Below are 24348 nucleotides of genomic sequence, written 5' to 3'. Positions count from 1 at the left end.
AAATTAGGGATGTCTAAATTATCCTCAAGAGTGACTGCTATTTTTTGTCAGGTGTCTGGTCTGCATGCTAGTTGTGGGTGGGGAGCCATGTGACTGGAGACAAACTCTCATCTCAACTTCCCACCAATTGCTTATATTATAGCCTCTGATTTCTCAGCTATAAATTTGGACAGAGGACACAATGAGTTGGTTTCAGATTATGCTCCATGGAGCACTGGGGATTTCTGAAGGCCCTTTTGTTTTTATTTTTTGTTTTTAAATTTTCATGCAAGTTTCACTTAGAAGAAATTGCTCCTTCACCTAAAAAGTAATCCTGGAATTGGTTATCCCTTAGGTTTTCCAGCATGAATTTGCAGACTCATAGAGTCTCAAAGGCAAATAAAGGAACAAAATCCCTTCAGAACCCCTTATTACTCAATGCCTCTTGGTGGTAGTGAAATTAGAAGGTAATTTGTCAATAGATAAGACAATTAAATTCTGTCTTTAAGATTGATGAGTTGGCTTCTGTCATTGTACAGACTTTGGCTAAGTGAATAATATAGTAAGTGAATGTTTCAGTAGAAACACTCAATTGAAAGTGGCAACTGAGAACAGTAATTATGATTGATGTGTCAAGGGCCTGAGGCTATTCTAATTTTAAAAATAATGACGTGTTAGTCATTAAATGTGTTCTATATACTGAAGAGTAGTTATGTCCTCCTCATAATACAGAAGTATAATTGGAAGATAAATTGGATGTTTTTGGTAGTTCGGGGTAAAGATATATTTTAGTTCATTTTGTTTTCTGTTGAGGAAATGGGAAAATTTCTTCTCTAAGATACTGACTACCTTCTTCTTTTCCAAACCAGAATCTCAGTCTGCTGTTTTGGAAACTCCAAAAAAATGTTCAGATGCTGTTCAGCGGGTAAGAAGATCTTATTAGGATGTTGAATCCTACTCTTTCTTTCTTACTTTCTCTCTTGCTTGTCTTAAAATTGTGACAGATTCTGATTTATTTTTTCATCTGCCAACTAGCTTAGGCCACCCTTATTTCTCTTAAGCCTTTAGGGGAATCTAGTCATGTGGAAGGGAATGTTTTCTTCCATTTAGGCTTTGCAAAGAAAATCAACCTTGAAGTGGAACTGACTACAAGCTTTTTAGAAGCTGCATCATTCTATATCTGGCCAAAGAGTTGGGCCTGACAGCAGCTGACTCCAGGAAACGGTGGCCATTCCAGATGTCACATGGAGATGTGCCTGGCTGAAATAATAGTCACATGGATACGAGTTTTAAAAAAAATTCCAGAGCTTTCCTAAAATCAAATCATTTTCCTAAGTTGCTTTAGTGGATGAAACATTAGTTAGTGTCTGTTTAATTTCCACAGAAATATTTTTTTTCTGTTACTAAAAAAGCCAAATTTTATGTGTTTTTTTTTTTTCTTATATCAAAATACTATTAAAGGAAAAAAGACTTGAAGAAAGGAAATGCTTATATGGAATAGTAATTGTGGATAGCAGTTTTTCTTTTGGATACAAAACCATTTTTTAAGAATGTATTTATACTTTCCCCCAACTAATCTTTTGAAAATAACTTAGTATTACAAATTATCAGTAAGAAGAGTCTGTCCTCCAGAGTGGTCTAGTAGGTGACAAGACTTTCTTGTTAGTGTATAACAACATACGAGGCAATTTGGGACATAGTGTTTTTCTCAGTATAACTAACGAATTTGATGGTTTTTTGAGAGCTTTTCCAAGTTAAAAAATGACTTCCCTTTTGAAAAGGAGCAGTCTTGCACCAGACATGAAAAGTTGTGCTCCTCCTAAGGAGAAGTGAGGATGTAACACTGGTCAAGAATTTTATTTTAAAAGTTACTCATGCTTTAAAACAAATATAGCTATAAAGTTATTACAATATTATAAACACCCATGCTATATTTTCATCCCTATGACTGGTTTCTTTTATTACTGGAAGTTTGTACCTCTTAAATCCCCTTCACTTATTTTACCCATCTGAAACTAATATGTCAATTGTACTTCAGTTAAAAAAATAATAATTGGAGTGTCTGGGTGACCCAGTCAGTTAAGCATTTGACTCTTGATTTTAGCTCAGGTCATGATCTCAGGGTGGTAAAATTGAGCCCCACCTCAGGCTCTGTACTGGGTATGGAGCCTGCTTAAGATTCTCTCTCTCCTTCTGTGCCTTCCCACCCCCATGTGCACTCTCTCTCTCTAAATTAAAATAATAATAATAATAGTAATAGCAATCAAAAAATGTAGCCACATTGCCCATTATTGTAAGGTTAAGGACACTCTTAAGGATAGTGTCATAAAACATGTTCTTTTAGCTTTTTGTCAGAGCAGAGAACTATGTGAGGCCAGGGCACTTGGAGAGGGATGGTGTTCTCAGTTAATTAACTGTGTAATGATTAGCCAGTAGTGATTGAGATGAAGAAAGATAAAAAGAGGTAAAGAGAAATAAGTTCAGGAATAATTAAGAAAAATAGTGCCCTCAAAATATCCCCTCATTTTTATAGCCTTTTTTTTTGAGGCATGACTAAGTATATCTAATGTAATATACTAGATTTACATGTTCCTAAATTTACATGTTACTTAATTTTGTGATACATGATAATGCCAAAGAAAGCCTCAACAAAATATAATCTATACTATCAAAAATGATAAACATGTGCAACTTTGCTCTATGTACCAAGATTCAAGGTATCTATTCATGTATATAAAATTAGAGTGATTTTTCAGGGAGGCTGGGTGGCTCAGTTGGTTGAGCCTCCGGTCATGATCCCAGGATCCTGGATTGACCCCGCATTGGGCTCCCTGCTCAGTGGAGAGCCTGCTTCTTCCTCTCCCTCTGCTACTCCCTCTGCTTGTGCTCTCTCTCTGTCAAATAAATAAATAAAATCTTAAAAAAATTATAGTGATTTTTCTATTTTTCTTGAGCTGTGAACCGTGGTAAAATATATTGTAATAAGCAGAAAACCTGATGGCACTGGGTGATTTACAAATGCTTGATGTTCTAGTTTTGGAACCTCAGCGATGAAATAGATGGATTTAAATTTCACATCTTTCCTTGTTGCCAGTGAACTCTCTAGAAGCCGAAAGTAATTGAGAGGAAAAAATAATTTGGAAGCAATTAAGGTTAAATCCTCAACAATGACATTGCTTACTTTCTTTGTCATCAGTTTACTTATAGATTGGTTCCTTCCTTTGATATGTGTATGTTTCATAAGTGCTGAAACTAAGTGGCCATCAAAGGGATACAGGAAAATTGAATTAATTACCAATCTACTGTGCACATACTCTTTCACTGTATTATTTTATGCAGTTCTTATAATAGTTCTTTAAAATAGCTATTATAATTAATGTTTAACTAATACAGAAAAAGATGTTTATAGTAGTTAACTTATTTACAATCAGAGAATTGAGAAAGGGTTAAGAGCCAGGACTCAAATATAGGTCTGTTTGATTTTATACATGTTTGCTATAGTATGATACAAATTATACTTAAACATGAGCAATTGCCTTATGAATAGTTGCCAAAATCATTAGATTGATAGATGAAAAGTTTATTTTAAAAGTTGTCCCATTATATTTAAACTATATCATTTGTAAGAGGCAGAGGTCAAGATATGTTTCAGAGGCACATAGACTCATTAGTTTACCTATACATTTTTAAGTTTTAGCATGACTTTGGTGTGCTACATCATGCCAATTTTGCTAACCTCAGTGTTTCATGACTCAAAAAACTTACAATTTAGTTTTCATGTGAAGTACCCTGCTTTTTTCTTCTTAGTCACTAGATGGCAGTTCAGTATCTCTCTAAATTACCACTGCTGAAGGCTATGCGAGATTTTAAGCCAGTTTACTCTGTACAAATGATGAATAGAAGAGTTTTTCTGGTCCATCCCAGGCTGCCTGCATTATTCTGTGGTTGTAATGCGAGATCTCTAGGACTGCTTAGTCAGAGGCATGGAGCAGGGTTGGAAAGCACCCTCTTAAGTTTTTCTTCAGATGTGAGTTCAGGCACCTGTTCTCTCAATCTGAGCACACTGGAATTTATTTGAATGAGTTTTGACTTTTACTCTTTCCGTGTAGTTAATAATTCTGAGAGCTCCATATCCCTAGAAAAAACACATGACTCATAAAATCTTTTCTCAACTAAAAGAAGGTAAAGGCTGTGGTATTGTCAGAGAGTCTGATGCTTAAAGCAAATAGAGCTGGCACTTATGCAAGGAGAAAGAACTATAGCTTTCTCCCTGAGGGTTTTATTGATGGCTTTATAGAATTAGAAAGTTTTCAGATAAAACTACATTATTTAGGACCTCATTTATTGATTATTTTCAAGTGCTACACTCTGAAAATCTGCTATGCCTAAAGGATTATTTCAAAAAACAAATAGGACTGTCTTTCAATTCTGTTTTAAAATTTTTCATAATTTGAAATACTATTTAAACAGTAAACTCTTAAATTCTACAACATATAATTATAATGTCTAAAAATGTTTGCCTCTATATTAAAGATTAATATACAATAGCAAAACTGGTTACTACAATTTAAACTTTTTTTTTTTTTGCATTTGAAATTATAGTTGACTCTTGAACAACCTGGGTTTGAACTGTGCAAGTTCATTTATATGTGGATTTTGTTCCCATAAATACAGTACTATAAATGTATTTTCCTTATGATTTTCCTAATCCTATTTTCTTTTTTCTAGCTTACTTTATTGTAAGAATGCAGTATATAATGCATATGACATATGAAATATGTGTCAATCAACTGTTTATGTTATCACTAAGTCTTTTAGTCTACAGGTAGTTAAGTTTTGGGGCAGTCAAAAGTAATACAGACATTTTTGGATGTGTGGGTGGTTGGTGCCTCTAACTGTGCTATTCAAGAGTCAACTATACCTATAAAATGAAGCATTTTCCTAAAACTCCTTATACCTTTCTAATGCAAATGGACCAGTTGAAAGGTAAATAGAATAAAACTTGATGTTTAAAAATTCAAGCTTTGGGTAAGAATTGATAATATCAGACAGTTGAAAGTTAAGGCTCTCTACACATTATGGTTTTTATGAATTGTGTATAGCCATGTCTATTACAAGTCTTGGATAATGAAAAGAAATTAAACAATATCAGCACTCTCTTACCCCATATGTTGGATAGTTCATCTGCAAATAAATTCTCAAAGTTCAGCAAAATGCTTATGACTTGAGATAACTGGCAAAATCCTATATCAGTCCAATTTTAACTTTCTTTGAAATTGGCTTAAAAACTCTTCTCAGGGAACACCTGGTTAGCTCAGCGGTTGAGCATCTGCCTTTGGCTCAGGTTGTGATCCCAGGATCCTGGGATGGAGTCCCACATTGGGCTCCCCACAAGGAACCTGCTTCTCCCTCTTCCTATGTCTTTGCCTCTCTCTGTATCTCTTATGAATAAATTAAAAAAAATCTTCAAAACAAAACTCTCTCTTAGGATCCTGCTCTGATCAGTGCTCCTGGATCTCCTCAATGCCTAATTTATCACAAACTCATTTGAGGAATTAAATATTTTTTCCATTGGTTCTCTGTAAAAGTGTTTATTATAGTGCTCTTCATATACAAAACCCACCCAGTACAATTTATTATTAGTTTCAGAAACATCTTTATTTGGGAACAAATCAAGGAAATAGATGTGAGTAATATGAGGTAGCCTAGTTGATGGTGCTTGAGAGTTACTCACATGTGTCTTGGGATAGAAAAATTTAGAGAGTAAAAGAAGTATGGGTCAGATCAAAAGAAATGTGTGGGGTGAATATAATTCTGAAAGGATAATGATGACTTATAAAAATAAGAAGCCACTTGAATTTTGTTGGAATGTATTACACATATCAAAGGGTTGGAAAAAATTGTTTAAGTTCCTTCAAAACTCTAATGATGAATTTCCATGGTTATTATAAACCTACAAAGTGATGATTTACAAGACAAGTAAACAACCAAAATATAAACCATGTTAAGGAAAATAGAGGTTAAAGGAGAGAGGCAGAGAGATGGTTGAAGGGAGAAAACATGAGTCAGTCTAGCCATCCTTGATGTTACCTCAGGCTGAACATTCTTAGGCGTTTGACAAACACATTGACCCAGTGAGTCTGGAGAGGGGCAGGGTAAGAGGTGGTTGGGAAGGGTAGAGATGCAGGACACAGTGGTGGAGGCACTCACATTGAAAATGGGTAATATTTGGGCAAGGTATTTACCATAATATGTTAAGAGGAAGAAAGGATTTTTCTGGAAAATATATTTTCATTTTGTGGAAACCCTCTACTAGCTCAGAGAAAAATTAAGACATTTTAACTACAGAAATAAAGAGAAAAGAGAAAGTGTTCTTAATTTTAAGAATGAAAAGCCATTAGCATCTGAAAAACAGTTAAAATTTGAGATGAGAATGTGAAGAAAGAATTAGATCTTACACTGTTTTCTCTTTACTCTAGGGCAGTAGGGCTGGGAGGTGAAATGACGTTATATCTTTGTTCTGTTGAATGTTAGATGGTATAAACCTCATTTGTGCCAGACAACATTGTTGATGTCCTACAGAGAATGACAAATAGTTCAAGCAACTGACCTGAAAGAATAGCCGAGCCAATAGAAGTTCTTAGCTTGGTTGCTTAACCTTTATTGGACATCTGTTGAAATACTATGCACAAGGTATTTGTGGTAGGTATTGAAGGAAATTCACACAATTGTAAGGTCCCAGGCTCTTTCATATACAGGAAATGATTTGCAAGATATAATGTGATCCTGCTGAGATGTTTAGTATAATAATGTATTGCAGAACTTAAAAAAAAAAGGGGAAATATTATTGAGAAAATGTAATTAAGGACAACTTAGGGAGGCTGAAATTTAGATCAAGTCTTCAAAGTGATCAGTTTTGGACAGATGGAGGGAAGGAGAGTGAATTTCAGGTGAGAAAAGAGAATAAAGGCACAAAGGTGAACGTGAATGTCGCATTTTGGCAAGGGGGCTTGAGGGAGGACACAATAGAATAGTTCGGGTGACCAGGTGACATTAAGAGGTGGCTCAATTTATTCCTCTAGCAACCCAGCTTTGCTTTCCACCTCCTGGGCCTCTGCCTGGGGCCCAGTCTTATCTGGATTGCAGGGATAGTCCCCAACAGGACTCTATACTTCCTCTCTTAATCCCCTCTAATCTTTCCTCCACAATGCCTTGAGTCATCTTTCTAAACTCCAGATTTACTTATGTCTGATATCTGCTAGGACTCATTCAATGACTGCTCCTAGTATTTGAGGGAAAAAAAAAAAAAAAAAATCAGGCCCCTGAGCTTGACATACAGGCTTTTCCTTGCCATCCTCCATCTGCAGCCTTACCACCCACTATTTCCTATGTTTGGTTTGTTCTAGCATTAAAAAATACCCTAGTTTTCTGAAAAATAGCCTAGTTTTGAGATCCTTCATATCTGTCTTTTTATATGTTTTTGTGCTAATTCCTGTTTCTTAATCTAAACTCATGTTAAACTTTACTTCCACTTAGAGAAAATCCCTGAGACTTCAGTCTGGAGAGTTCTTTTGGCATCCCTACTCTGGGACTGTCCTTATTTTCTCTGTGCCTCCCGTATCTAACATAGCACTTGACATTTTTTTAGGAGCTCAGAAAATATTGATGAAGGGCTAATTAGTAGGAGACCACACTGACTAGAGCAGAAGGTGCTTATTGGGAGTGATAGAAAATTCGCCTCTATTCATACATGGTAGTTGAGGATGTGGGCTTTGGACCAGTTTCCCTGGGCATAAATACCACTATTCTTTTAGCTGGCAAACCTAAGCATACTATTTTACTCCCTGTGCCTTAGTTTCCTCATCTATAAACTTTTATCTCATACGGGTTTTGTGAGATTTAAATGAATTAATTTAAGTGTATTCATTTAAAAGCATTAATTTAAGTGCTCCTGACAGATAGTAGGCACTCTATGTTAGCTGTTATTTTTGTTATTATTGTTGTTATATCTGATTTTGAAAGTTGTTTTCATAATTTAGTTGATCCTCATTATTCATAGATTCTGTATATGCAGAATACGTTCTGCAATGTTTGTATCCCTAAAATCAATACTCACAGGCTTTCATGTTCATTTGTAGACATACACAAAGCGGTGAACAATTTGAGTTGCCCTACATGCACTTTCCCAGCTGAGGTGGACCAAGGTGATACTCTACCTTCTTGTTTCAGCTTATACTGTAAACAAGTATCCTTTTTGCAATATATTTAGTGCCATATTTTTTGCCTCTGTGCTTTTTGTTCTCACTGTTTATAATGACCCCCTGGGCATTGTGCTTCAGTGATGTCTAGTGTTCCCATGTTTGGGAAGATGTGACGTGCCTCAGGGAGACAATGCATATATTAGATCCGCTTCATTCACACAGGAGTTAATAGTGCTATTGTGTGAGTAAAATGGCTATAAATCCACAATATATATTACACAAGGTGACTTTAAATAGAAACGAAGAGAAAACAAGGTTATGTATTGATCAGTTGATGAAAATGTTGTTGCCAAAGGCTTGTAGGAACCTAACTCTGTATTTTCCCTAGGATCTATGGTTGAGTATTCACTAATTAATTATCCACTTTATAGAGTATAACAACTGTGAATAATGATAACTGACTGTATCTGTGTAATCCTCACAATACCCCATTGCAGTAGGCAGGGTATGTAATAGGGTATCTACTTTTTACAAGCTGTGAAAGACCTTGTGAGCCAAGTAGAGAATTTAAAATGTCTTATGCATAACATATGAGCATAAGAGCCATAAGTTTTTGAGCAAGAAAGTACATGAATTAATGCTTAAGATACAATTATCTGGCAAGAGAATGGAGAATTAATAGGGAAATAGGAGGGAAAATAGAGCCAGAAAAGAGGACCACTTATTAAACTCTCCTTATGTCCCCATAGTCAGGTAAGGAGAATCTGAACTAAGGTGCTGATCTGATAAAAGAGAAGGTAGCAGCCAAAGGTTGAAATAATGGATTTGGCAACCACGTCTAGGGTATACTTTGGTTGTAGTTCTTAAAGTGTGGTCCCTGGACCAGCAGCATTAGCATTTGGGACCTGATTAGAAATGCAAATTCCCAGGCCCTTCTCCAGAACTACCAAATTGGAAACTCTGAGGGTGGGAACTAGGAATTTGTGTTTTAACAAGTCCTCCATGTGATTCTGGTACACAGCATGGGCTAGTGAATTAGAAAAAATAATTGAAAGATATTACTATTCCTAGATAAACTATAAGGCATGGAGTTGATATTTCTTTGGAAATAAATGCATTTTAAATTCAAGGAAAATACAGAGTAATCAAAATGCAATGATAGCTAAACGATCACAATATGGAAAAGAAAGTGAGGAAAACAAGGAAATAATCATATAGAGATGAAGACTAAAGACGTAAAAATTGATGTTCTCGCAGCATTCATGGAAAAGATAGTGGGCTAAAGGACAAAGTCTTGGGAGTTACTGTAGGTTTGGTACCCTGCTCCCCCCAAAAAATAAAAAGGGAACAGAGAAAAAGAAATGGGAAGGAGAGAGCATAAAATTACAGACAAAAGAAGAACAGGAGGGATTATGGGGACAGTAATGTAAGAGGATAGCAAGGTGCAAAGCAGCTCTACCACTCTGGCTAACATATCTAATCCATTGATTTCCTCCAAACTTTGCTTTTTATGAAGTCTTTGATGTTGGGGATTAGTTGGATGTTAAGGAAGGTGGTAAGGAGGTGGAAAACTGAGGTGTACCTTATATCCATAGATCATTAATGAAAATAAAACTATAATAAAATAGTATTTTTTTTTCCTTGCACTATTTGGGACTATATTGCTTTAGAACATGGTTCAGAATGTTGCCACAACTCTAGCTCAAATAACTAGAGAGAAAATTCAGAAGATGTAGGGATACCAAAAAGGCAGGTTCTCTTTGCCATTTCTTTCTCTTTTTTCCTGACCCCCTTTCCTTATCATGTTTATTACTTCTACTTTGGTTATGCACTAGGGATGTTGACTTTCCATTGATCAAATTGTTATCAACTATTGCAATAAGGAGATGTTAAAAGGAATACGGCCAATTATGAGTTCTAACTAATCCCTCCCCCTCACATTTCTCATCTATGCAATGAAGGGATTGGAAGAGATTTGTCATATCCATTCCAGTTTGATGATATTATAATTTCACTAGTTCATCTGTTTCATTGTAAGGATTCCAGAGATACCATTTTAGCTCTCTGTGTGAAGCTCTTTTTTTCCCGTAATATGTTCTGTTTAAAGAAGACCTAGGTAAGTTATTTTCTACTTATCATGTATTCTGATATTCTCTCCTTTCCTGAGATTTCCTTTTCAAACTTGAAATTGATGGTACTTTATTTTTGTCCATAATCTTATCTATTTAAAATCTGGATTTCTTTTCCTGCCTATAATCATGTATAGCATCTGTTGGCTTATTGTAAATCTGGAATGCCATTGGTTTGTTCAAAAACCTTAGAATGTTGTTTAGAATTTAGATCATGACAGAGAATTTATATGCTTCTCTGAAGAGTAGGATTTATATTTTACAGATGTCTAGAGGTATCTTAACTTGCCAGTAACATGGCCTTAGAATTCAGCAGAACTTGAAAATCTGAATATGATAGAAAATAAATTACATATCTCATATTAACATTTACAAAATAAATTATCACAGTGTTAACTTACCAATAGCTGTTTTTGTATTCCAGGCTCTGAAAGTATCTTGCTTACATTATAAACATCATAAAGTTTCAAAGACGAGCAAATTAACTTTTCACCAAAAGCTTTACTTGAGTGTATCTTGGCTTCCTTTTTGACAGTTTTAGCCTTAATGTTACATTAATGTTTCTTTTTCTGGGAATCAGATAATCTTGTAATTGGAAAAAAATTTTGGTGAACATTTTATTTTTTAATGGAAACTTGTATTTTGTGATATGCAAGTGTTCAAACAATTTATAAGAACTAACCATCACCACCCACATATAAGATTATACAGGAATAGAAGAATTTTGGCTGACGTATTGTATATAATTGTTCAGCCAAAGTGGATGGCAGACTTTACTACTTATAGTGATTTAGGGGATTGAAGTAATATTTTAAAATACAAACAATCTCAACATTAGTAATATATAAGGTGTATTATATACTGTTTTTTTTTTTTTACATACTGTTTTGAATAACTAAAGTCAACTTGTTATCTTTTCCCCATTTATAGGATGTACCCATTATTTGGATTCTGTGCAAAATTATAGATTACTTATTTTCTATTCTCCTTTTAAAAAATTTGTTTATTTTAATTTTTAATAGTGAGAACCATTAGTGTTGGGTAAACCGTCACATAATTATTGGAAATGCTGTCTTTTTGAAAAGTTTAGAAGTCTAAAGGTAATAGAAAGTAGTGTTTTACCATTGTTAAGTCCTTTGAGGATCTGATAGGCCTCTATCTAGGTATATATCCTAAAGAGATGGAAGATTAAGTACCAGGCACAGGACACAAGGAACAGGCTCTCCACTTGAGGGCCTTCCATGGACCACTGAGTGCCTGGCAGGCTCTCAGAGATTAAATCTGAGCTTTGTGGGTGGGCCCTAAGAGGACTTTTGTTTAAATGGCCAGAGAATAGGCAGTCTTTTTTTTCTTGATAGGAATTATTATTTACCATGTAAATTTCTTTATAAATCTTTGAAAAAAAATGAAAAATATAACCCAAATAGAAGCCAACTCTTACTGATGATAGGCAAAACAGCCTTCACTAAATAGCTGTATAGGAATGTCTCAGCTGATGAAATTGGTACTCTCTGAGAGCCAGCCAGCCCTCCATTGATAACTCTGGATAAGGAAGGTCAGATAAGATTCTTTGAAGACTTCCCGCTGAATTCAAAACCAAAAATCTTACATACATTTGGCTACTCTGTAAGAATAGATGGCTGGCTGGCCTTATTTTATGGGTTAATCAGTTAAAGTTTGAGATGAGCTTAATTGTTTTTTCCTGGAATAGAAAAGGAGGATTGTAACATTGAGTAGGGCTGGGATGTTGAATGTAAAGATAGGGTCATAGAGGGGGAATCTAAATTTTAGCAAATTGGTTTTTTGTTCTCTCTACACTGGAATTAATGTAAGAAGCAGATAGTCTCTCACTCCAACCTTTTTCCATGTCCTCTGTAATAATTATCTCTACAAAGCAATCCTCTATGCAAATATCAGCCTTTTGTCTTTGTGGTCTGTTTATTCTCTATGAATTCTTTGACTTCACCACCTTCCTGGCACCACAAGTTTAGCATCACTATATTTACTGCAAAGTCAGTTTTTGAGTTTCGTTGTCTATTTCCCCTGCCATTTCCTCCTCATTCTAGTTCTTATTGTATCTTACATTTGAAAACCTATAAAGTTTATGGAATGTGTCATTCCCTTATTTTCTCATCTTTTTCTTATCTGAGTGCCCTCAATTATCACTTTTTAAAGAACGTAAGTAAAATAAGTAACAGAACAATATACTCTAATAAATTGACCACTTATAAAATTAGGTCCAACCCCAATTCTATCCCTACTTAACTTAGACCATCTGTTATTATCTACCATGCTTTAGTTTGGGCAGTGTCATTTTATCAATGTTTTTCGATGTTTTAAGCCACATGATACAAATACAATGTAAGGTTAAATTGTTAGTCTTGCAGTAGGTGTAGAATTTCCTGAAGTCAGGGGATGGTGATGGAGAACCTGAATCACATGCAAAGTGATTGATTAATGAGTACCTGACAGAATTAATTTGGTAAGGATAGTAATTAACATATATGTATGAAAATATTATTTTGCTTATCAGAGGATTGTCAGAGGCCACTGGGAAAAAAGGATGAATTTCTCTAATGTTATAATTGATATTATAAAAAAATGACCGTCTTTTCATAAAAATTGTATATCATGGCATTATATACTTTTGCTGGAAAGTTTGTGCTGTAGAAAATTAAACTTGGGTCATTTTAATTCTAACAATTTGTTCATGCTTACCATTAGGAGAAAAAATTGTTTAAGAAATAAGAATATAGTTGTTTTATTTTTTTCATTTTTTAAGGAAGAATCTTTTTTCCACAATTAAAAAAACCACTTTTATATGCATTTATTTTATGCTGAATGGATTTTTAGGCTTTAAGTTTTCGTTTCTTAATTTTCTTCTGGAATCTCTCTCTCTCTCTCTCTCTCTCTCTCTCTCTCTCTCTCCTTTTTCCTATGTAATCTCCTCTTCTAGTTTAGAAACTACATTTTTAGTAAGGATCATCTCATTCTGGCAATGGGAGATCATGTATGGGTTAATCTGACTGTGAGCTATATAAATCTGGCAGTATGTGTTCGGGAGCTTTTGTTTACATGGATATGCTCCATGACCAGATAATCATTATCTAAACCCTTAAGTTCAGCATTATTTTCTGCATTTTAGTCACATAAATAAAAATTCAGCAGTCTTTTTGGGCCACTGACCCTGTGTCCAGCCTTAGTGTTTGGCCTGGATATGCTTACCAATAGCACCATTGTGTCTATGGAATGGCGCTTGTTGCTTCTGTAAAGTGACATCTTTCAGATACTTAGTGGCTTTTCCCATATGCGTGCCCTGGGTGATGTTCTTAAAGTGAACATGAAGATTTGAACCTCTTGATTTGCATGATGTTTTTGGATTTTCTGGGTCAAGTGAAAGTGAATCATTTTTAGAGATCACCTTGGGCTGCTTACAGGAAGATCCTTTTTTCCCTTCATATTTTAATCTGAAGTATTAGTAACTAGTTATTATCAATCAGGCTTTATTGACGAACAAGAAACCATACTAAATATATTAAACAGAAGGGTTTACTATATAAAGTTAACTTTTTCAGGAAAGGTTAAAAAATTTGAAAGATCTGTGTCTAGCCTGAAACTTTTCAAAGGGATCATATACAACTGGTATACCAGGGAAGCTAAAATCTTTGAGGCTACTGTTGGAAACTGGAGAGTGGACAGTAGAACACTGTTCTAGAGCAGCTTCCAGTTAGCAGATCTTGATTGCTAAGAACAGTTAAGGACACTGGAGTATGGCTCCTGTCTTATTCCACTTGCTAAATCTCTGGGCAACTGCATCTAATTGGATGAACCTAATTGCAAGGGAGCTATAAATGTACTTTTTCTTCCCACTTCTGCATATAGAAGGAGAAGGAGCTGGAGGTTGGGAGAGTCAATCCACAATAACTGCAAAATTGTCTTGATTCCATTTAAGAAGTCTTTTTCTGGTATAGCATATGTAATGGAATACTCTTCTACCTTTTTCTTGCTGGCTGTATAAGTAATCAGAAAAGCTTAAAAATCTCCGGAATCTTTCTAGTCGCTGGTACTATGACCTTCTATGCTCATGGTCTTTGAGTGCTGTGTTGGACTAGTTGGCTTGTAAATGTGGGAGCATAAATTCATGTAGAAAGAAGTGTAATAGTTGCTATTACAATAGTTGCTAAGCTGTCATGATTTAGGATTAATTCCTCCTCTTACTTGTTGTCCTCCTTCTTGTCTTTTACTTTTATATGCTTTCATTATATTCTTTCCCTAGATGCAGAAAGTTTTCAGCTATGATTTCCTCAAATAAATTTTCTGCCCCCTTTTATCTCTCTTCCTCTAAGACTCCTATAATGTGAATGTTATTATATTTAATGGAGTCACTGAGTTCCCGAAGTCTATTTTTGTGTTCCATAATTATTCTTTCTCTCTTTTGTTCAGCTTCATTATTTTCCATCATTTTATTTTCTATATCACTTATTTATTCCTTTGCCTCTTCTATCCTTGTTTTCATTACATCTAGTCTGTTTGTAATCTTGGTCATTTCACTTTTCATTTATGACTGTTTTTTAACTCTTCTATCTCTGTGGTAAGGGCCTCCTTGAAGTCTTCCATGCTTTTCTCAAGTCCAGTGAGTAAGTATCCTTATGATTGTTGTTTAAAGTCTCCATCAGGCATATTACTTATATGTGTTTCAATTAGATCTCTGGCCATGACCTTATCTTGTTGTTTCGTTTGGGATGAATTCCTTCATCTTGGCATTTTGTTTAAGTCTCTGTCTTCTTCTCTGTGTTAGGAAAGCCTGTTATGTTTCCTGCTCCTGAGAGTAATGGCTTTATGAAGAAGAGGTCATATAGTGCTTTCATTATATTCAAATCTACAATGAAAAAGAGCTGGTCTCGGTAATAACATTTAAGAAATGAGTGCTCAAAAAGGGTATTCTTTATTATAGTTTTTTTTTTTTTTTTTTACCATGAACTATTTAGAAAATGACATGATTTCTCAAACTATGCATTGTAATACTTTTGTAGACACCAATGTAGACATCGGTGAAAAGTAGCAACAAAGTACCTATATATATGTATGTATATATATATATATATATATATAAAATCTATATTTACAAATAAATAGTCCCTCAAATTTTGCCTGTTTAAAGTAAATTACATTCCTTTATTAGTTGAAAAGTAAATTAGTTTCCTTTTTAGTTTTCTTCCATAGTAAGGGCTATGTGGCATTACATGACAAAGCACTTTGTGGAAAGGCCATGCCTTTGAGGTTACAAGCTCTCTTTAGTTCTCAACAGGCATCATAACTGATCTAAAGGAAGTTAAATGTTGTAATAAAAGATAGAGTTTCCAGGGAAGAAGTTACAGGGATTAGTATTAAGACTACTAAATTAAGGGATGCCTGGGTGGCTCAGTGATTGAGCGTCTGTATTCAGCTCAGGGCATGATCCTGCTCTGGGGCTCGAGTCCCGTATTAGGCTTCTTGTAAGGAGCCTGCTTCTCCCTCTGTCTATCTCTCTGCCTCACTCTCTGTGCCTCTCATGAATGAATGAATGAATGAATGAATAAATAAATAAATAAATAAATAAATAAATAAAAAATAAATAAATAAAATCTTAAAAAACCAAAAGACTACCAAGTTTATACCTTCTTTACTTCCCATGGGAGGGATAGGGAACTAGCTCTGAGGACTTTTTTTTTTTTTTTTAAGAACTATACACATAGCACCAAAAATTCTTCATTTATAGTAAATATTGTACATACATTTATAGAAAGAACATTTCTGTCTTGTCCATCTACAAATTTTCCATTGCAGATGGGTTATTTGTTTTGGATTTAATAAAAGGGAAATAAAAAGCTTATTTTTTATTTTGTGGAGAGTTTTCTTGTATCCAGAGTTTAATCTTGGGCAAGCAGAATATGAGTTTAGTTTTATACTTAACATAATCTTGATATTACCTCTTAATTATTCTTGCATTATTTGTAAAGAGCAGGTCTGAAGTGGCAGGTTCAGGCTCCCATATGGGGAAGGTAATAGATGTGTATGTCTGTGGACTATGGCTCTTTATGGAGACCCCTGTTGGGATCATCTGCGGAAAGCCCTGGGACACTCTGTAGAAACAGCTCTTACTTTGAGAACTCTCCCACATTCTCTTTGCCTTGTATGCGAGCCTTGAATGAGCAAATCCATGTCTGCCTGAGCAGTTGTCCAATGTTGCAGCTTCACATAGCTGGGGTTTGTCTCTTATCTCTTCTACCTTCTCCTATTCCTTTTTTCCTCCTTTTTCTTTACCCCTACCTTATTCTTCTAAATGCATTTTGCTCATCTGTTATTTTTATTTAATTTACCCATAAGGCTTTTCCCCTCCATTGACCCCCAAAGCATTTTCTTTTTCTTAAAGTATTTCTGGTTGATTCTATGCCTTGGGAAAGAAAGACACTGTTTAGAGGTGAGGGTGATCCATACATTGGCACAGTTGTTATCAGGAGTCTTCATAAATTGTGCAGAGTCATAGACATCACGTTCTGAAATGTCTTCGGTAAAAAATTAAAGTTTTAGTAAACATGATGTAAGTGAAATGGTAACATGTGCATATGGATGTCAGAGCTGTTTCAAATAATCTTATTGGAGACTCTTTCAATGACTACCTTTAAAAGGTAGTGATAATTTTTAAAACAGGATTTAAAATGTCTTTAGGGAACATAGTAGTAGCAAGTGTTACTGGGCAGGTATGAGAGGAGGCTGTCTTGGAAATAAATTCGTTTATTACCAGAATTTTTTCTCCCTGTTGTCAGTGATCCGCTTGTCTTTAGTAATATCATTTAAAGATTGAACAAACAAGAGCCTTTGGACTTTATGGCAGTGTGTGTAAACCACTTTGAAGTCTAAGGGTGAGAAAGAAGGGATACATACAAACACTAATAGTATCTTTCTGTGGAGGGATATTTCTGGAAGTATTACAACAAACAAATATAATTTGCAAGTTTTAAAATTATTATTTTAATATTTTTGATCACATTTTATATTTAACTATATTTAACTTTGTTGCCCCTCAGGAAGATTTTGAGATGAAGTCTGAAGGACAGGCAACTGTAATTCAGCAGCTGGAACAGACCATTGAGGATCTGAGGACCAAAATAGCTGAGCTGGAAAAGCAATATCCTGCCTTGGATATGGAGGTGGCCAGCGGCCGTCATGGGGCTCAGAATGGAATGGCACCCTTAGAAGGTGTCTGTCTTGAAGCTCTCAGGTTAGGAGAAAAGGATGTACGCCATCAAAGGATTTTAGAGGCAAAGTCAATCCAGACGTCCCCGACAGAAGAGGGTGGGATACCAACATTGCCTTCTGTTAATGCACTGCCAGAGTGTCCTCCCCACCCACCTGGGGCCGAAAGTGGAGACTCAGCTGTGCCCTCCTCACCTTCTGGACCTCAGACAAAATTCTGTTCAGAGATTTCTTTGATTGTGTCTCCAAGGCGAATATCAGTACAGCTCGACACACATCAGCCCAGTTTGCCTCCACCACCTCCATCCCTTCCTTGGTCTGACGGTCAAAGACAGGCTGGGTTACAACCTTCCCATCCTTCTCTTCATACTGAATTTGAAACCAGCCATGAACAGTCTGTTTTCTCTTCCTTTGAAAACAGCCATAGCATCCAACCCTCACCACCTCTGCCTTGCACAGAGTCTTCCAGCTCCATGCCTGGAGTGGACATAGTGGCTCCCTCACCTCCCCCTTTCCCTGCTCTGCCCAGTACAGCCATCCCCACACCTCCTCCTCTGCCTGGTAGAGAAATGCTACCACCCCCTCCTCCACCTTTGCCTGGTGAGGGAATACCTCCTCCCCCTCCTCTTCCTGTAGTGGGGATACCTCCTCCCCCTCCTCTGCCAGGTGAAGGAATACCTCCTCCCCCTCCTCTGCCAGGTGAAGGAATACCTCCTCCCCCTCCTTTGCCAGGTGAGGGAATACCTCCTCCCCCTCCTTTGCCAGGTGAAGGAATACCTCCTCCCCCTCCGCTTCCCAGTATGGGAATACCTCCTCCTCCTCCTCTTCCTGTAGTGGGGATACCTCCTCCGCCTCCTCTGCCAGGTGAAGGAATACCTCCTCCCCCTCCGCTTCCCAGTATGGGTATACCTCCTCCTCCACCTCTTCCTGGAGTGGGAATACCTCCTCCCCCCCCTCTTCCTGGAGTGGGGATACCTCCGCCTCCTCCTCTTCCCGGTATGGGAATACCTCCTCCCCCTCCTCTTCCCCATGTGGGAATACCTCCTCCCCCTCCACTTCCCAGTATGGGAATACCTCCTCCCCCACCTCTTCCTGGAGTGGGGATACCTCCTCCCCCTCCCCTTCCTGGAATGGGAATACCTCCTCCTCCTCCTCTTCCCCATGTGGGAATACCTCCTCCCCCTCCTTTGCCAGGTATGGGGATTACACCCCTTCCAGCTCCCCCTCCCACTTCTGGAGCAGGCATTCCCCCACCCCCTCTGCTTCCTGGATCAGGCCCTCCACTCCCCCCTCAAGTTGGAAGTAGCACTTTATCAGCACCACAAGTATGTGGCTTTCTTCCTCCTCCATTGCCAGCTGGCTTGTTTGGATTAGGGCTGAACCAAGACAGAGGGAGTAGGAAGCAGCCAGTAGAGCCTTGTCGGCCCATGAAGCCTCTGTATTGGACGAGAATTCAACTGCATAGTAAAAGGTAACATGAATTGAAGCTCATCTTTGCACAGTTTGTCAATATGAGGGAACATTTGTCTTTACAACTCTTGGGGAAATTATATTTTAATGACTTTTTTAGTACTGTTCTGAAACTTTTCAGTAGATTTTTACATTAATGTTTAGTGAAGCATCTGTTATTTAGATTTTTAGACTTTTCTCCAGAATTATCAGAGATATAAAACAAATGACATACATGTATCAAAAGGTGTACAGCTATCCATCTGTATATCTGTCTGATCAACCCTGTAAAGATGAAGGGATATATTTTTCTTAGCATACATGCTCTATTGAATAGTTTTAGAACCTCACTCTGACAAATAGCTTATAAATCATAAATCAAATTCTTAAGACAGACTGAGCCTCGAGAATATTTTTTGCAACCTTTTGAAGGCACAGCCTTGTCTTACTATTCCAGTTTTACTTGCAATAGTCTTTATCTTCAAAGATGTGCTATACAAAAATACACAAATCCATATGCCATGTGTGAAATAATTTAGTTTTGAGAATTTCCTGGCATTTCTATAGATAATTGGTGACACAGTGTTAAGTTATAAAATCATACTTGGGAATGATATTTATAAAAGAATATTTCCCAGAAGGTAAGCTTAAGTATGGTATACTTATCCATGCATAGTCTATAGTTGGTTTCCCTGATTCCTAGGACAGTGCTGTGATACTTGGTTGAGGAATGTGCCAGTGGGGGACAAAACATACTCTTTAAACTTCACTGGACTTCCTTGTTACACCTTTTCATGATTCCTTGAATTTTTTTTTTTGTATGATATGGCATGCATTTAGAATAGGATATTTACCAGGCCTCCTCATATGTTATACTAATTTTCTCTTCACTGAATCAGACTAGGGGAGAAGAATCTATATAGTTTGACTACTTCTAACTTCACAGCTTATTTTCTGTATAATTGCCATGTCACTTATATACACTGATGCTTCATTTCAAATCATGCTCCAAACTCGTTTTATCCAGATACATTATATGAAGTTATTTTATTTTGTTGTTCCTTTGCTCTAAAAAATAGACCTACCCTTTTTAGGTGGTATGACATGAATCTGCAGTCACTGTAGAGTGAAGGGAAGTGGTAGGGAGATGGAGGATGCTACCTTGGATCATAAAATAATTTCTTTTTTTTTTAATAATTTCTTTTTTAAACATATGCATAGTCCACAAAGCTGATGAGTCAAGTTGGAATTGTGAGATAGTAAGCATTCCTGCGTTTATAGCTTATACTGAGAGGGGTTTTTCTTCTACATTTTTATACAGGACTTGATAACTAAGAATTCTTAGAAATTATTTTTTTTAGGCAAAGATTTCATTCTGTATTGATGGTATTTTAACTTTATCATCAAGTTGATAAAACAAATGGCAGTGTTAAAAAGAGTATTCTTTTCCTCCTTATTGCTTTCCTCTTGTCCTCCCTTCTCCCTGCCCCCTCCTATTCCCTTCCTTCCATACTTCTTTTCTTCCTACCTCTCATCTTTTTTTCTCTCTTGCCCTTCTTTCCTTCTGTTCTTCATTTTTGTTTATTATACTCACAATGATATCTTATAGTTCAATTTGATAGCTATTTCATTGGTTTTTTGCTTAACTTTAGAGACTCCAGTGCTTCACTTATTTGGGAGAAAATTGAAGAGCCATCCATAGATTGTCATGAATTTGAAGAATTATTTTCTAAAACTGCTGTGAAGGAGAGGAAGAAACCTATTTCTGACACCATTACAAAGACCAAGGCTAAACAAGTGAGTACTTTTGTGCGCTTCCTGATATTGGAAACTGTTTTGGGCATAAATGTGAACTTTGATTAGAATAAAAAAATGAAATTGTTTTCTGAGCTGTGTAACCTCCATACTCCTTATAGATAGTAGAAGTTAGAATTTTGGGACATGTGGATAAATAAGACTGTCCCAAATAGAACAATAAATCATTGTCTCTGCCAAGCGATAATGTCCTGATGATTTTATTTGTAACCTCGTGATACATATTCCCAAAATTTCAGCTATTGCTTGTTTCTAGAATTAGTTGTCTAGAAAGAAACTGTCAGTTGATTGAAATTCATCTGAGAACTAGTATGGATAGAAAGAAAGGTTAAAAGTAGGCAAAGAAATACAAGTAAGTAAGAAGTCCAGGCCTTAGTAATCTATAATGTGTTTGGTATTTTGTGGAATTGGACATTCTTTAGAGTCCAGCTAAACAATCACACTGTACTTGACATATGAAAGAAAGTCTTTTTTTTTTTTTTTGAAAGAAAGTCTTATATCTAATACCAACATCTCTATTCTGTGATAGATCCTTTGATCTATCTTGTGACACCTGAGTTAGAAAAAGAAAGAATAGTGCATTTGGAGTAAAACATTTCCTTTTTTTTTTTTTTTTTTAAATTTTTTTTTTAATTTATTTATGATAGTTACAGAGAGAGAGAGAGAGGCAGAGACACAGGCAGAGGGAGAAGCAGGCTCCATGCACCGGGAGCCCGATGTGGGATTCGATCCCGGGTCTCCAGGATCGCGCCCTGGGCCAAAGGCAGGCGCCAAACCGCTGCGCCACCCAGGGATCCCCGGAGTAAAACATTTCCAAGCAACATTTCCCAACTGATCCACCCAGTGGACTTAATCATGAAATGATATTGTAAATTTCTCAAGGGTGTCATTTTCAGGAAAGTATAGCAACACTCCACAATAATGAGCCCCAGATAGGAGTTACTGCTATTGGTATCCATCATTTACCCTAAAATGGGGTGTGGCTACATTTCTTAACTTTACTGGGTGAATGAAAAAGTATATGGAAGTAAGAGAATGGTGCATGGTCTTAGGGGGCAGTAAGAGAGAGAGAAATGAGACCCAAAGTTCCCATTGTTCTCCTGGACTATTATCTCCAGATGAGTGGTAGCCAATGGAATTTTTGCCTCTGACCTGAAAGCTGTAGCTAGTAGTGTGACCCAGTTTTTTCCGTTGATACTTATTTCAGAGCAGACAACTCCCAGCATATGGATACTGCCAAATCTAGCCAGGGAAGGATGGATTTGAATGGCACAACTAGACCCCTTGAATGTCTAGTTAAGTGGATTGGCAGGCTCACCCCAGGCATTTCTATTAATCTGAAAATGACGCAAATCTAAACATTACGCAGTTGAATTTTGAGAGTCATTTATTGTAGTAAAGTTGGCCTCTGGTGACCATAGTTCAGGAACTATGATGAAGTATACAGCACCTGGCATATTGTAGGCACTGAATAAAATTTTGTTTAAAAATAAACCAACTAACTGAGGGAGGAGGACCTTATAAATATCAATGACTATGCCTAGTAATTATTAAAAAAACAGAAAATCATTCATCTCATAATAATTAGTATGGTCAAGGTGGCAGTGCTAAGGGGAATAAAGGTAAATGGAAGTCACATTTTCTCTGGCAGAGATAAATATTAAAAAAATATTTTTCACAGTACATTTGCATATAGCACACTTAGTCTGAATCATACTTCTTTTCATGGACTGTCAGAGATGGGAAAATTAGGCAAGGAATCTTGTCAGAGTGACTGTATCAAGGCCAGTGAGGCAGTTAGGATTGTCATTTAACGAGGTGCCTGTGCTGGGCAGATGTGACACAGAATGTCTCTCGTCTAGGGATGAAATGCTCAGAAAGGCAAATGATACCTCCCTCACCTTCCATCATCACTTTTTTCTATTGAGTGAACACAGATAAGGAAGATGCTTCATATGTTGCCAGCAACTATCGGATTTCATGACTTATTTGATATAATATTCAGTTTTAGCTTACTGAAATACAATGTTAAAATCATCAAAACTTGAAATTCAACTAGTTGGCATGAGATGGCCTCTTTGCACATGAATAGTTCATCTGTACTGAACATCATCTGGACACAATCACCTTACTCTGTTATTAGGACATTTCATAAACTGTGGGTAAGAGACTTCACCAATGTCATAGTTAGCACTTATTGACGGTGATGCTACTGTTGACCTTCAACTTCAAACAGGGTTAATGGAATAGTCTCTATCATGACTCCTGATAAGCTTGCTCTGCGTCTCTTTGGCCTGGCTCTTGGTACTGAGCCCTCCACTTCAGATCTGATTTTGGAGGGATAAGGGATAAGATTTGTTTTCTTTCTTTCTTTCTTTCTTTCTTTCTTTCTTTCTTTCTTTCTTTCTTTCTTTCTTTCTTTCTTTCGTATGTTGGAGAGAGAAAAATCTGTGAAGTGATATATTGCTGAAGAAACCTAGTTTTATTTAACTTTGTTGTATTTGGAAGAAAAATCTATTCATTCCATCTACTTGAGACATTTAAAATTTTGTTTAAGGAAAATATATTTTCAGGATGCATGCAAATAGTTCCCCTTTTTATGGGAAATGTATACTGATTGTATGTGCAGACATTTTGGTACCTCATGATTCATGTCCGGTGAAATGAATAGCCTTTAATGCTCTGGCATATGTTTATGGAGGTATTTCAAGCAATTCTTCTTATATACAATGGAAGCTAGAAGTTCTGTTTTTCTTTAAATATTTAAAAATAGCCAAATAATTTTTCTGTGATCTGTCTTCTTGAAAGTAAGACTGTGGTCAAATGCACTGGTATTTAATGAGGTGCCTGTGCTGTTTTTACTCTTTCAGAAGAGACATTTTCAGCTTGATAATAGAAGATTCTTTAGCTGGGCACGTTGCCGTTTGGCATGAGGAGAAAGAAGGTTACTCTTTGGGTATCTAGTAGTAATGATGGATATCTTGTATTTCCAGACCCCTTTTCCTCAAGGAACCTAAAACAAAGCATTTCTTATTGTTTTCATATAGCATATATATTTCTGTGATGACTTCTTAGTTTATTCTTTATTTTAAAGTATTTAAAACATTAGAGGATTAGCTGAGAAGGTATATGTGAGTTTATCAGACTTTGATTTGACATAGTTCTTAACCAAATGAGTGTGATACTTATACATCACAATTAAATGTCAATCTACTAATTTAATAACAATAACTCCATTTCATAAAGAATCAGGAGGAAAATAGGAAAAATAGTTTTTTATGAGGCCTGTTTTAAATGCTGATAGGCATACATACTTGACCATTATTAGGGAATGCTCTAGAACTAATAAACACTTAGCCCAATCTCCTCTCTATTGCTGGGGTAATACAGAAATATTAATGACAATAATGATCTTAAGTTACTTCAGGATCTTCTGTGTTTCACTAAAGGTTAAGTTTAACCTGAGCAGAAAAGTAAAGTAAGAGCTGCCTCACAAAGAAGTTTCTAGTTAATCCTGTGTCAAACGAGGTCATAAACAA

General features: G+C 36.3%; 1 protein-coding gene across 8 annotated transcripts in view; it reads left to right on the top strand.

The window, feature by feature from the left end:
* The window catches only part of FMN2 (formin 2), a 370841-nt gene that overhangs the window by 106057 nt on the left and 240436 nt on the right, over window positions 1-24348 (top strand). For 7 of the 8 annotated variants that reach the window (XR_012032920.1, XR_012032921.1, XM_072830426.1 and 4 more), the window contains 3 exons: window positions 849-904; window positions 17377-19016; window positions 20647-20791. Coding sequence is in view for 6 of the 8 variants with exons in the window: in XM_072830426.1 (XP_072686527.1) it covers window positions 849-904; window positions 17377-19016; window positions 20647-20791 (1841 nt within the window). In the remaining 2 variants the exon portion in view is untranslated. The remainder of the gene's footprint in view (window positions 1-848; window positions 905-17376; window positions 19017-20646; window positions 20792-24348) is intronic. The other variant, XM_072830431.1, reaches the window with a different exon arrangement.

This window comes from Canis lupus, chromosome 6, assembly GCF_048164855.1.
Source record: "Canis lupus baileyi chromosome 6, mCanLup2.hap1, whole genome shotgun sequence".
In the NCBI taxonomy this organism is placed as follows: domain Eukaryota; kingdom Metazoa; phylum Chordata; class Mammalia; order Carnivora; family Canidae; genus Canis; species Canis lupus.
The sequence above is the reverse complement of the archived record's forward strand: the minus strand, read 5'-3'. Positions and strand labels throughout refer to the sequence as shown.